This window comes from Saccostrea echinata, unplaced genomic scaffold (assembly GCF_033153115.1).
Source record: "Saccostrea echinata isolate AGI-Se365-2 ecotype Australia unplaced genomic scaffold, CSIRO_AGI_Sech_v1 ptg000054l, whole genome shotgun sequence".
Classification (NCBI taxonomy): Eukaryota; Metazoa; Mollusca; class Bivalvia; order Ostreida; family Ostreidae; genus Saccostrea; species Saccostrea echinata.
This window is the reverse complement of record NW_026889803.1, coordinates 59,096,756-59,112,059: the sequence shown is the minus strand read 5'-3', so window position 1 is coordinate 59,112,059 and position 15,304 is coordinate 59,096,756. Positions and strand designations below refer to the sequence as shown.

The following is a 15,304-nucleotide window of genomic DNA, read 5'->3' as shown; positions in this document are numbered from 1 at the left end:
AATGGTAGGAAAACTGTCTACCAAAGCTTAGTCAGTATTATAAATGTTAAATGTTTAATCCAAAATACTCCTAGAAAACAGAATTTTCATCGATAAAAATAAATATATTCATATTTATAAATTCAGATTTTATCTGTATTTTTTTTTTTTTTTAGAAACCTCGACAGAGACTTTAGTTTAAAGTTTAATCAAATATATTTTCTTGAAAATAAAAGTGATGGACAGACAAACAAACATATGAACAGAGAGCTTGACAGAACAAAACAATAAATCTTGAAATTATTGTGCTCCATGTGTCAGAAGTAGTTAGCGTTATATTTGCCGAATGACTCTGCAGCTGAATTCAAATACAGTATTCAGTTTTATAATTTCAAGTAAACAAATAGATCATACTTCTACATATACTGTGTGCTCATTTGATTCATCAAAATAAAAAATGTACAAAATTAATGTCAAAGATTAGTAAAAATATTTTACACAATAAACTGAATTCGTCTGGTCAAAGAAGGAAAACTCTGGATCACAGGAAAATGTCAGTCTGTATCTTTCCTAAATAGTTTTGTCAAATTAACGATATAAAGTAAGTAAGTAAATGGTTTATTATAGTGACTTGTGTTACGTACAATTACAAAAACAAATATACATATAATAGGAATTTAAACACCCAACCCATCGGGCCTTTATGTCACTTTTAACAATATACGAGGATTGTTCGGAAAGTTTGTGGACTACCGTCATAAATTTTTTACTCAACGTCATATTATATCCAAATTTGGAAGAAATATTTCAACACTAAATTCAAATGATGTGTATTAAAAATTTTTAAAATATCGTGGTTTATTTCAAACTTATTTAGATTTAAAGAATGCGAAAATCGGATCACGGAGCAGGTCAAAATTTTGTAATTTAAAATCAAGACACTAAATAATGTCTGAAGTCATATCTTCTGTAAAATGACATAAAAACGGAAAAAATTCCAAACGTTCAAATTAAGAATTGTTTTATCGTTTCTGATTCCAAATTATGACTTAATATTTTGCTTTGTTGAAAGAAATCAGTTTCAGAAGATAGGTAGTTCTCATTGAAAAAGGCAAAAAAATAGATAGTCACGGAGCAGCAGTTAACCATACAATTTTGTATTGTACTCTGGAAAACTCCAGTAAAAAAAACTCTGAAAATGCCATAGGAAGTAGGAAATATGTCAAAAGCGAGCCATGCATGTGTGTGTATATGGTACAAGCGTTATTTGAATGATGGACTACTCTGCTTAGACGATGGTGATCTGTGAGAAAACGGATTATCTGTAAAAATCTTATCAAAAATGTTGAAAAATAAGTAACATCATGATGCTAAGAGTTTGGCGCTTCACTGATGCTGATCTTGTAAAAGCACAGTTATGCAGGGGAAAAAATATAACATTGACAAAAAAATGAGGCTACTGGAACAATTGTAAGCAAAATAGATTTCAAGTGATAGAGAAACGTATTTAATGAGTGCACTGGTATTGAGCAATACTGTGTGAAATGTATAGGGAGAGTATTTTTGAGAACCTTATGTCTGTATGTTTTTGACGTTACAGTGTTGTTGAGTTTGCGCCGTGGTTACAAAACATGCTGATTTTAAAATTAAATAACATGAATTCTATTAATTCACATGGAATGAAACTTCACACTTAAACAAAGTAAATATTTTTACATATGATAATGTGCTCATTTTAAATTTCTTGAAAGTAGTATAACGAAGATTGGCATAGTCCACGAACTTTACGAACAACCCTCGTACAATGTAACATTCTATAAGATTACAGTGATATTACGCATTGCGTTTATTATAGATAATAGACTGTAAGTATATGTTGAATATATGAATTTTCCGGTTTGTCTTACGAAAGGACAAGGCATGGTAACGGCCGAATCTGGCCCCTTATTTGATGTAAAAATCAGAACACAGTTAAAATTGTGATAGTTTGTAGTTAGGAACTTAAAATGGTGCTTGTTTTAAAACCAGCACTAATTTTGATTTAAAGCTTACACGAAGGCCACAAGAGGGTGCAGAAAGGACAATTTCCCGAATTTCCTCAATTCTGGTGGAATTTCGTCAAACTTGAGATACTTTTCACTTCGAGAAACATAGAGCACAACTTGCCTATCTGAGATTTTTATACATAAGATGCATCTCATGCTAGTGTATGAAATATGTAAATTTGGCAGATAGACAAGCTTGTTCTCTATGTTTTCTGAAACAAAATGTGTTGTTAAATCGATGAAAATTTGCATAAAAATGAGAAAATTCGGAAATTGACATATTTTCTTACCTTCCTGTGACCTCTGTGTATCCCATAACTTAGAACCAATACTTATTTTGTTGCAGGGGTGACAACTGGTTTTTATTGATAAACTGTTGCATCATTCTAAAAGACACCCCAAACCAGGGTCCAAAAAGAGGTCTTAGCCTATCTTGTCCTTTACTAAAAGAAATTTGGTTTTGTCTAAATTTGACATATTGATATCAGTTGAAGTTGGTTTAAATCTATTCCGGTAAAAAAGATTGCTGTAAAATTTTAATATGATGTACAATGGAGCAAAAAGTGGCATTCATCTTCTACACTATTTGAACAGCATAAAGTACAGAACCTTCCTTATACCGTCCTGTTTCTATACTAGTATTTGTAATTGTTTTTTTAATCATTTGACAAACACATTACGTTTTGCTTATGGGTAAAGACTGATATGATGCACAATTGTTACGGCGTCGCAAGTCCATCAAACTGCGCACTACCAATAAATTTTTAAAAGAAAGAAATCTGAAATATATTATATCCCAGAGTAATAAATTAGAATATAGTTGATGTACATCTAAATCACGAATTGAAAACTGTTCGCTTTAAAAGCTGGGGTTTTCAAAGTGATGTATCCTGCTTCGTGTGTCGATCTCTAACATCGTCACCAGACGAAGCAAAGGAAGGATTGCTTTTTCCATTTTTGACCATGATGTCGACAGATGTTTCGAACTGTCCAGAAAAACATTTAAAGACATCAAACTTCATAGGGATAATCCCTCGCTGAAAAATATACCTGGTCATATACGAAACTGAAACGATACAGGTAAAAGTGACCAGCATGGCGAATGTTTTATACGGAAACAACTGTCGTCCTTCAGACTCAATGTACCAAGGGTATTTGACCACAGGAGGGATATTTAAGGTAAATTCCCCACTTGTGAGGCGAAGGAGTAATCCCACAACGTAACCAAAAATAGATCCATAGGTGTTGCACTTTCGGATATAAATAACTGATAAAAGTTGTGGAAAGCTTATGACGTATAGGAGATCAGAACACAGGAACCACAACACGTATATAGATTTTACGACAATCGCAATCACTGTCGCCAAGGCACCAATGCCGAAAATGGAAATCCTCATTGCCCAAAGAATTTCTCTCTCAGAGGCCTGTTTGGCAAAAAATTATGTACAAATTAATAAAAATTTCAAAGATGCTATGGTTACAACAAAATAATAGGCTCGATCTATGAACATTATTTGTAATAAAAAGTTTAGCAAAAGTTCCAATTGTGCTATTTCGTTCACAATTTTATGATTATTATTTTGCAGAGTTTGCCATATACCAAAAGAAAGTAATATAAAGGAAGTTACATGTTAAAAACTTTAATATGCACTTACCAAGTCTAAACATATTTCACCGAGGTTTCGTGTAAATTCATTTACAGATACATGTATCATGAACTAAGAAATAATGATCCTTTTTTTATTTCAGCAAACGTACTCTTGTAATCATTATATGACCTTTAATTTGAAGTCATGGTTAAAGATCTCCTTTAGATCATCATCAACATCATATTCAAGTTTCAATTCATTTCAGTCAAACTTTAGATCAAACTCAAGTATTTCCACATTGTATGTTCAGGAACCTTGAAATACGGCAGCGAGTCCAGACTGTGGCTCATCTATGGGCATTTGCCAGTATTTTTCTGTTTGGACAAATCAATTCAATTTTCATAAAATTTTTTAGGCCATTATTTAAACACTGAATTGTCTACGTATTTTTCCGTTTGCTCGATTATATTAATGAGCACACGACGGGTGTGACCGGTCGACAGGGGATGCTTTCTCCTCCATGGCACACGATCCCACCTCCAATGTTTTTTAGAGGTCGGTGTTTGCTCTTCTCCCGATTTGTATTGTTTCATTGGACTTTTGAGCTTGATTTACTGTTCGTTATCTCCATATCAAGGTTAGAGATGGTCTGTGGTCTGGACACCATCTTACCAATCCATTACCCAGAGTGACCGTGATAATTGAGAAATAATTATACACGTACTAGAGATAACGACACACCTTTAGGTCATTGAAAATAGCATGCTTTAAGTTTGAATCTCTACTAAATAAGGTTTGAATATGGTCGAGACATGAATCTGTCTTATATATATATATATATATATATATATATATATATATATATATATATATATATATATATATATATATATATATATATATATATATATATATAAAACATCTCTGTGTGTGAATGTGTGAGTGCAACATGGTTTAGATATAATTGTTATGAATGTATGATTTACCTTTGGACGAAATATCATCTTGTACACATTGCGAGCAAACATGGAGCTGGCAGAGAGAATGGAAGAATCAGCAGACGACATAACAGCGGCCGCCACAGCACCAAGTCCGAAGAAGGAGACCCAGGTGGGGGTCAGGTACTGCAGCACCAGGGGGAGGATGTTAGAGACCAGTTCCGGAGGGATAGGGACAGGCTTATTGTCTTCTGTCGCGTACCTTGTAGCATTCCAGTCTTAGAAGGCAAAACAAACAAAAAAAGAAAAGGTCATACATTGTATACTGCTCAACTTAAGTTCAATCAATTTGAAATTTCTTTTTTTTTTTTACGTTCCAGGATGCTCAACTACCTTCTTAACTACAGATTAACATAAATTATAATTTTGTTTTATATCTATAACTGTAAGAGAAAATTCTAACAGTTAAATTGTTAAGTCGTGATCCTCCATTAACAGCAAATTTCTGTCAAATTTTTCCAGCAAAGTATGTGAAATTGCGCAAGTATTTTTTTTAACTTTAAAATAAATTTCCTTTAAAAAAAGATTAGCATAGAAACGATATTTTATATAATGATGACCTTAAACACTTGTCATTGTTCTGTTTCAGGATAATAATTGAATCTTATTGCAAATAAAAACGTGCTTTACATCGAATTTCTCAATTTTTGCTGAAAGGACTATATTCTGTAATGCTCCCCAAATCAAACTTTGATGGAGAATCTAAAATTATTTTCTAAACCAAGGGAATATATGCAAGCTTGAAGGCATTATATATTTTCATCAGCCATGATGCCGTACGTTATAGGTATGACGCCAAGAAAACGATTCAAAATCTCAATGATTTGGAGAGAGAAAAGTGTATTTCATGTCGATATTTTGATTAAACATCGAACACAGGTCTGTCCCACCTTGATGTTTTGATAAAAGGTTAGAATGATAATATTAATAAAATTCGTGGATACTGTGTTGGGGCAAGCTTGCGCTCAGATAATTCTATTCTCAAAATTGAACGAATTTGTTTATTTTGTCCCCTTAAATGAAAATGATGGAAAACCCTAAAAGTCTGTGGAGTCACAGAAACAAGAATTGCCGATAATTTACTTCCAAACAAAAATAATTTTATCAATTTAGGTTTTTCCTACAATATAAAATATTGTGCATATTTTTATAAATTTTCATTTGGCTTTTATGGGGCAAAAATATACTTTTACCATATATAGTTCTTAATCAATTTTAAATATGTTTACCTTCCACCACAACTCAGAGAGCAAGCTATCAATCGGATAAATGCCACATAATTCAAAGTAAATGCTATATATACATGTACTAAAAAAAATCAGAATACCGTTTTTAACACGCACGGTAGTGATTTTATAGTAGATAAACGTAGTGTTTATAGAGTATTAACCTGTGTTGGCAGCGATGGCGCCAATTAAGACGGAGGGAATGGAAAGGACGATACAGCCAAATCCCGCCATGACAGACAGAATCTGGGCATTAAATGCGGACTTAGCTGATAATACCCGCTGGAAGTAAGCTTGCCATGGGATGCCACCGAGCATAATCAACAGGAAGGAGTCGATGTAGTAACCTATATACTTAGGGTCTAACTCTTTGATCCAGACAGCTGAGGAATTGGTGGTTATGCTAGTGACATGAGTGTTTGTCATGGCAAATGGAACACTGAGCCACTAAAAATAAATTTATCAACAAACAGAAAATTTATCATTATTGCTCTAAAATTCAGGAAACGGTAAAAACATATTCAACGTTAACCATTACCAATATTTCAACAATGTTTTTTTTAAGCCATAACATAGTGTCCAGTTAAAATTAGTGATAAATTAATTAGTGATAAATTAATTAGTGGATGAAAATTCATTGTAACATTTTTCAGTGGAACTAAATAATAACTTAATATGCGATGCAAATATGTAATTAAAAAAAACTTGTCTAATAGAACCAGAAGTTTTAGCAGCAATGACGTTAATGGAACTCGTACTTACCACGTCATTGGTAATTTGCAAAATTATTTTGTTAAAAACATTCTGATTGTACACACAAGTCTCTGAAGTTCATATTAAAAGATGCTTGAGTTTCTGACTGACAATATCTATGTGATTTTTGGGGACCATGTCTTCCAACAATCAATTGGAATTTCCATGGGTACCAATTGCACCCCATTATTAGCAGACCTATTTTTGTATTCATATGAAGCAGAATTTGTTCAAAATCTTATACGTGAAAAGAAGAACACACTTGCTGTGGCCTTCAACTCGACATTTAGATATATTGACGACGTATTGTCAATTAACAATGGTTATTTCCATTCTTACGTCGATACATATATCCCAGTGAGCTTGATATAAAAGATACCACAGAGTCTGACACATCTGTTTTATATTTGAACTTTAAACTTTAAACATCAACTTCCCTTACATATGCAGCAATATACCTTCATCACCTGCATATGGGGTTTATATTTCTCGGTTGATTCCATACGCAAGAGCATGCTCTAGGTATGAACAGCTTCTAAAACAAGATAGGTTATTTACAAACAAGTTGATGAAACAAGAATATCAGCATTCTTGTTTAAAGTCGTCATTTCGTAAGTTCTATGATCGATACAAGGACCTTGTCAGCAAATACAATTTATCATTAAGTCAAAATGCTGACTGACGTTTTTCATACTTATTGTTAGGCCATTGTTTACATACTGAATCGTCGACGGTTTTTTTCCGTTATTTCCCGATCATGACAAGAAGCACACGGCGGGTGTGGCCGGTCGGCAGGGGATGTTCACTCCTCCATGGCAAATGATCCGTATTTGCTCTGCTCCAAAATTTGCATTGTTTAATGGACTTTTGAGCTTGAATTCTGTTAATTATCTCCACACATTTTATTTCATTACGTCCCGTATCAGCACAAATTCAGAGGGCGTAAAGGGGTACTATTTCCATAAATTTTGACAACTTTGCTAAGATAAAGGTAAAAAAAACTCTGTATTTCCACTTTCAAAAGCTTTTTCAGGAAATGCTTAAAGTCATGTAACATTGTAATTTCACAAATTTTCCACAGTTTATTAATTTTCACCTATATTAGATTTTGCGTTCGTATTGATCAACCTTATTGGGCGAGGGTGTAATAAGAAAGGGACAGTCGGTCCCGAAAATTTATATTTATGTCCTTGATCATCTTACGTAATTAATCTATCTTGTTTTGGCCTTCTGTCTTAGTAGATCCGACGTCTAGGATATTATGTGTTGGTGGTGGTGTTGTGACTAATTAAGAATACGCGATCAAATGTAGCTAAATGAGAGGATCTGTAATCCAGAATGTTTTTGGATAGAAAACAAGACTTGATATACTTTCATTTCTTTTTCTTCTTTGTTAATGTTACCTCAGATTCTAACAAGAGAAATATTGTTGATAAAAATAGAACTGGACGATGTTGACAACTTTTAATCAAATATTATATCGATTCAAAGCAATGCCCATAGGGAAAAATAAATTCTGGATAGGAGAAAAGAGTTCACACAGAGTTGACAATAAAAGTGTTATCACTTGCTCAAGTGTCACCCATTTGTCTGAAAGGTGCCCTGCATGATCAGTCAAGGTCTTTCAATAAAAAAATATTCACGAGTTGTTTGTTTGTGAAATTGATCGTATAATACGTCATTTTTCAACATACATCAATTGTATTTTTAACTTTAATAATACTGTTAAATATATGCAAAATTGTAGACCATATTTCTTTAACTATTTTAATTTTTCAGGTGCAAATTTTCTTTTCATATCGGTTATTTTCTATATTTTATTGGAACTCATTATGTCTTATAATAATTGTCTAGAGCGATGAATTTACACAAAGAATTAACTTAGGCCGTGGAAAATAATAACTTTGTTTCACATCCCTTAATTCTTCAAAAAGGTACCCTCCAGTCCGACCAAAAAACAAACATATTTCAAAAAACATTACAATATTTACAATCATTATCGCACATCAGTATTAATACAAAATGAAAACATTTGAACTTCTTTAAATTTCTGCTTTGCGAACATAGGGTTTTTTATTTGTTCTCTTTTTTTTCTATCAAAGATTTAGAATACTGTAAATATACTAGATTACAATACTTCTATAAAAGACAGATAGAAATTTAAAATATTACAAACCTGTGTTTGTTTTTTTAAACTGGATTTTCCTGAACACCTACCCGCCCAGGTCGTAAAACAGAGAATTAATTTACTGTTGCCTAATAGAATTTGATACGTAAACAGATTCTTCATTTTGAACTTAAGTTAAAAGTATTTGTTTTTTCAAAGTTTAATCTAATGAAAACCGTCCCTGCAAATATATATAAATTGAAAGAATAAATTAAAGTGTTTCAAATACCCCCTTTTCTTATGTTACACGCTTGTGTGTACCAGCTTCAGGTGATCTATACAAAAAATTGCTGCTCTAATATCAATATTCCAGTTCCTCATCAAATCCATCAGATATTTAATTTTAAATGTGATAATAAAGCAAATCTACACAGTTTGGTGGAATACAGGTACATGATGTATACTTACAAGACCAATAAAGATACAGGATAGCTGCATGATGTCTGTGTAGGCTACAGAGTAGAGGCCCCCAAAGAGAGTATAGAACACCGCGATACATGACGAGATTGTTATAGACAACGTTTGGTCCAAGTCCAGGATAACCGCCAAGGTGGCACCTGTGACGTCATTGTAAATCATTATTTTGCAATAATTTACACTACATGTGGATCTTTTTTTTTTTTTTTTTTTTTTTTAACGATATTATAATTTCATGGAAAATAGATGTGTTGACTTTTAGAACTTCTCGCAGAGAAGTCCTACCTCAACCTAGTGCTGTCAAGTACAAGGAACGACAACTTTGTCAAGAGAAAGAAAACTGACATTGTATGTTTATTGAGTGGTGAGGACAATCATACCTAGAGCAGCCAGAATGGCCCCGCACCAGAACGTCTCAGCCAGCAGAGCCGGTACGTACAACAACCCGCCCATTCTTTCCCCATAAGTTCTGCTAAAAGGGTCTAACATCGTGACGTAACCCTGAGACCGCATTCTCTTGGCAAAAAATACCCCGCCTGTAATGAAAAATTACTTTGTCTTTTATTTTTTTTTTACTAATTTTACTTTGGTAAGAAGTATTTATACTCCGAAAAGTAAAGAACACAAAATTACAGCATTTTCGAAGGATGTATGGTATTTTTGACAGTGTGGTACAGGTTCGTTAAGGACTGATTTTATCAGAAAATTTTCTCTGTTTTGCAAAAAGATTTCATGATTATGTATTACTGTAACGTTTTATTTATATACTACTGACTTTTTAAAAGTAATACAAGATTTTCTTACCCAGCGCTAAACTAATGGCATACCCTAGGGGTGCCTGGCACCATACCAGCCCGTCCTTATACACCGACTCAGCTGTTCCATTGATAAATCCACCTCCCACCCATGTGGCTGCAATAATATGTCACATGACTTAAATTGATTGATGCACAATAAATTGTACACATATCATCTACATGTATTATCTTCATCTGTATTGATACTCATATGTTAAACATTGATAATTATATGTTATACATGTATATGTTTATATATATCTAGGAGGAAGAAGCCCTGTCCCTGAGGCCATGTTGAACACAATTTTGAAAGAGGCACCCTAGCTTATCATAACAATGCACTTAGTTTATCTTCTAAATACTCAGAAGCTGAGAAGTTTTTTAAAAAAAATGAATAATGCATTTTCACTATATAATGAATAAAGCCCCACCCTGACACCAAAACTCCTTCCCATGAATTTCACAATTCCGTAAGAGATACCCTTGGTCATCATAACCAAGCACTACGTATATTTGCTAAATACCCAGGAGAAGAGAAAAAAGATTTTTAAAAGAAATGGTGCATTGTTAAAACAATATGATCAATAAAGCTCCGCCCTTAGGCCAAAACCTCTATCCTGGGGCCAAGAATCTCACAATAATTGATCATGATCATGATGGTCTCAACACCTACCGTGAAATGGGGCATCATTTTTAATGTCTCATTCAATAGACTCGTGTCTCTTAAATGCTAATGTTTATGTTGGGAACAGTCACTACCTATTTTAGTCCTTGGCCGGAGTCAAACTCAAGACCCGATTTGAGTTTCAAAAAGTAACTGAGACAACATATACAATTAAATTACAAGCACATGCAACATACTAAATACGCAGATATTTTTAAAAACATTAAACGGTAGATCGTAAGACAACCAATTAATTATAATAAGTGAGTATGAAAATCAAAAGTTAAAGTAATTGGATTCCTCAGATTTCCACTGTCTGTAGACATTGTGTAAGAATATTCTCCATAACAGACACGAAATAAGTAAAAAGTGTGAAAACATTAATTCCATCGAATCCTTAAGGTAAGTAAATGAAGTAAAATGATAAATTCTACAGCAGTTTTGTATACAGAAAAAAATGCACGTGCAAACCTATTACATCATTTTTTTTAACTGATTGATGGCTAGAAAAACAGATCAGGTTTCCACAGAAAATATCCGAAGACCATAAGGACTAGATGTAGATACTATTACACAAAATATACCAATGAAAGAAGAAGTCAATATTTACTTTTTTGAGGTTATTTACTTTTTTGAGGTTATAGTCTTCTCCGAGATGCTTATTAGCCTTTAGATTGATCCTATAGGAGTCGGTGTATATATCTAGTCTCAAATGTAATACACATGTCATGTCATTTTTTAGGTTTTATTAATCTTGAAAGATTCACCACGTTTACTATTACTAACTAATTCTTAATTTACTTTATATCTTTACTGCTTACTTTCGCAGTGAAATTATCATCTTGCATGGTATGCAATACAAGTGTTATTTGTATGTTTTTGTAATTTGTTTTTGTCAGTCAGTGGGAACCATAACATTCGCAAGCAGGTGCTTTCTTGTTCATGTAATTAACTAATTTTTAATTATCATAGACTTTACACATATAGTTTCAAAATATTTCATTTAAAAATATGAAAGCAACTATTTGAATGATGACAATTTTATTTATTGCACACGCATGCGCGCACTTCTTCAACAGGTGAGTAGTTTCAAGAATACTTTAAAATAAATAAAGGACCTGGAAATGTAAAATGACAGGGTAAAACCAAATATTTTCAACTTATGTTTTAGGAACATGATTAAATAACCAAACTTTAGAAATATCTTACTTGGCTACTTATACCAAAAAGCAATTTAGTAATATTAACATATTTCAATGTTAAGAAATCTGTGTATCTAACCCGTCATTGTGAATATTCCGACGAAGAGGCTGATATTCCGATTTGCCAACATCACATTTTCACTGTTCGTTTCCCCTTTGGTTTTTCTCGCTGCCCATAGTCCGAGGGCAAGAATCAACAGGTAGAAAATAACTACGGCTATAATTCCTGGGACATTGACAGCCATCTCTCAGGGACAACACTGAAACAAGGGCCTTCTCGTGGTGTAGATTTATATATATAAAACCAAATTCTGTGATTGATAGACCGAAACACACATTACCTCGGTACACAAAGCAGTTAAGGATAAAAAAAAGTGTGGTGACTTGTTTGATGTTAATGGACTTTTATGGTGAAAGTAAACTCGGACAACTGAAAATAAAATTGCAAAACCTAAGGTCAATGTAAAAAAAAGTTTAAACTTGGCTTGGTGCTCAATCCTTATACACTTTTTATCCAAATTATAATTACATGGTTACATGTACATGTATGTAGGTTCTCTGACGAAAATCAATCATTACCTACGTCCTCGCCTCTCTAGATTCGCGATTTTTATCAACATATCGATTAAATTCTGATCATTTTTATTCTAATTTTATATAAATTAAAAAAAAATAATCACAAAGAACATCAAAATATCAAACTTTGACTGAATAAACTTGAAGAAAGAAAACTATGAATTACTGCTTAGTAGAGATTTCTGATGTTACAATGTCTAGTGTCTCAGCCTCTGTCCTAGCTGTAGTCTGATGTTACGATGTCTAGTGTCTCAGACTGTCCTAGCTGTAGTCTGATGTTACGATGTCTAGTGTCTCAGACTGTCCTAGCTGTAGTCTAATGTTACGATGTCTAGTGTCTCAGACTCTGTCCTAGCTGTAGTCTGATGTTACGATGATGTTACTCTGTCCTAGCTGTAGTCACAGCCTTGGTGTCAACCTTTTTCCTTACAAGTTACAACTATATGCACTCAGTTTTAAGGAAACTACGCCCCAACCATTCCATTTAATTCTTGGACCAGAATTTACAAAACTTTTTTGAATCGTTCTTCTACGATGGATGCGAAACAAGGTATATGTAAAATATTTTAAACGCCCCCCCCCCCCCTTCCTCAACACACCAGTGAAAATCCTAGATCCGCTTCTGTTAACCCCTCTTCTGACAAAATGAATACAACAAATATAGTCATATCCTCTTCGAAGGCATTAAACATGCATTATAGTCTTGTACAAGCAAAACCTATAGAATACTTTTCTTCAATGATCACTTTCTACATATCTATAAATCTTACTTTTTTTGCTATGTTCAGATAAATATACCTTGTTTGATTTCTAAATATTTTGATTAGAAGATCGTAAGACTGAATTAAGATGAAAAGTTTGCCAAGGGGGATTCATACAGTGTTAAATCGTGTCTTAATCGCATTTTCCAAGTAAGGTTTTAATATGCAATTTATATCCTTACAATTGATGTTTTTGAGAAGCGTGGAAAACAAATATTTCCAGTTTTCACACAGTTGTCAATACATTTGTTTTATGGTGAAAAAAATACCGACCCGTATCTCCAGTTATGGGGATTTTTTCCTTATATTTTCCTTATTGAAAAAATGCAAGATGTACATCTAATATTATCTATCCATTATCACTCTTAGAATTATCTAGAATTATTTAATTACACAAGTCTCAAACTGAAGCTTTAACTACACAAGTCTCAAACTGAAGCTTGAAATAGATGCAATAAATGAAATAAACTCCATAAAAGTAGAAAAAATACATTTTTAGAAAATTGAATTCCCTATAAATATATTTATTAGCATCAAATGAAATTGGAATTGATCTGTGGTATTTTTCAATGATATCACATGATTTTTACTCTATGTATTATATAACACGTGAAGTTACTAGAACGCTAAATACCGCATTTTTTTTCTTACAAAAATATATGAAGGATGTATTCAGGATTTCAAAAGAATTTACTAATAGGAGAGAATAATTTCCCGGAAATACGCAGATTTCAAAATCAATGATTATTAATTATTTTCTACCGCATATATGTCTATTTTTTTCAAATTTGCATTTTGAACCTAAAATTTACTATTTGCAACTTCAGAATTAAACCCATTTTTGCACGGATTTAGGCCTAGAAGTCCTACAAGGCAGGGCAGGCCTGGTCCTTATTAAAATTATGATATTTTGAGAGGAATAATTTAAAATAGGATTTTTCTAGAAGCACTTGAAATTAAGTTAAAATTCAGGGCCTCCGGTAATGGCAATTTGTGAAGCTCTGCACACATCACTGAGCACGGATTGATATTACTGGTGAGTTGGTTTTGCTCTCTAACATTTCTAACGAATTTTCTGGATTATAGTTTTAACATTTTTTATTAATACACAACAAAATTTCTACTTTTCTTAAGTATCAAAGATAAGGTTGTAAAAGTGCAAGGATGTGTCAATCAAACGCGTCCAGAAATTCGAAGTTTCAATAATTTCCAGATAAAATAAGTTTGTTTTTTTTATTATATTTCCATGTGAAATGCTATAGCAACAATTAAGTCATGATATTGTACAGAAAATTTTGAGAAAATATTAACTTCAAATCTGTGTTCAGACCCCTTTAAATTCTTATAGCAGATTTAAGCTTAATGTTTTTCAGTCAACAAATTTGTTGAACTTATAGTCCACTTTCTAAGGATGAAATTAAAAAAATAATTGAAATCTATTTGAGGTATCCCGTCAAGACTAAAGTGTTGACGGAAACAGCCGGACGAAATGACAGACGTGATGACTCCTATTAGAGCTCATGTATTTTAATGCAGGGCTCTAATGAAAATCCTTTGTTGTAATAAGAATCATAGCAATGAATTATTCCGAACCCTTATTTGTTTGTTTGTGGTATGTATCATTTCCCACCTCTCTACAATGTACTGTAAACCAACTTTAATTTGCGTGCGAGAAATATTGCAAGTTACGCGACCTACTTTAACATGCAAATATTAATCACCGCGAACCATTTATTTTGCTTTGTATTTGTAGAGAATGTTTTAATTCCTCAGTCGCGAAAATTATAATCGTCGTGGTTTAGAATCGGAAAAGATGACGCAAATAATAGTTGGTTTACAGTATATTTCTACTTATATAGAACAAAGTGTATAATTTTCATACAACTGATGTTATGCGCTGTACTTCTTCCATGGGATCTCAAATACAGAAGGAACTGTGCCATTGTATGTCTTACAAAACCTTGTACCTACTAGTATATTAAAGCTGAACAAGACTCGTAAATAGGCATACTCCATATTAATTTTATCATCTCCGATATCAGCACTGGGGTATACACTTCGCATTCGTTACATTTTATAGCAGTGTACGTGTATTTATGTTTGTTTGTATACTGCACTAACCTGTGCAAC

General features: G+C 32.9%; 1 protein-coding gene across 1 annotated transcript; it reads right to left on the bottom strand.

Annotated features, from left to right (window-relative positions):
• Positions 1-2,855: 2,855 nt before the first annotated feature.
• On the bottom strand, positions 2,856-12,082 carry LOC133206160 (high-affinity choline transporter 1-like). Its single transcript, XM_061342087.1, has 7 exons — positions 11,917-12,082; positions 9,979-10,086; positions 9,555-9,710; positions 9,166-9,314; positions 6,002-6,284; positions 4,600-4,829; positions 2,856-3,448 (listed from the first exon to the last, which is right to left on the bottom strand). Exons 1-7 carry the CDS (start codon positions 12,080-12,082, stop codon positions 2,900-2,902), a joined length of 1,641 nt encoding a protein of 546 aa, XP_061198071.1. The 3' UTR covers positions 2,856-2,899.
• Between the last annotated feature and the right edge of the window lie 3,222 nt (positions 12,083-15,304).

What these genes read in the sequence shown, in the direction of transcription:
- LOC133206160 (XM_061342087.1), bottom strand. Translation starts at nt 12,082, where the DNA reads ATGGCTGTCAATGTCCCAGGAATTATAGCCGTAGTTATTTTCTACCTG. An exon ending in CGGAATATTCACAATGACGG is followed by an intron (nt 10,087 to 11,916) that starts GTTAGATACACA and finishes ATATTATTGCAG; the next exon opens with CCACATGGGTGGGAGGTGGA. An exon ending in CCTGTATCTTTATTGGTCTT is followed by an intron (nt 6,285 to 9,165) that starts GTAAGTATACAT and finishes ATTTATTTTTAG; the next exon opens with TGGCTCAGTGTTCCATTTGC.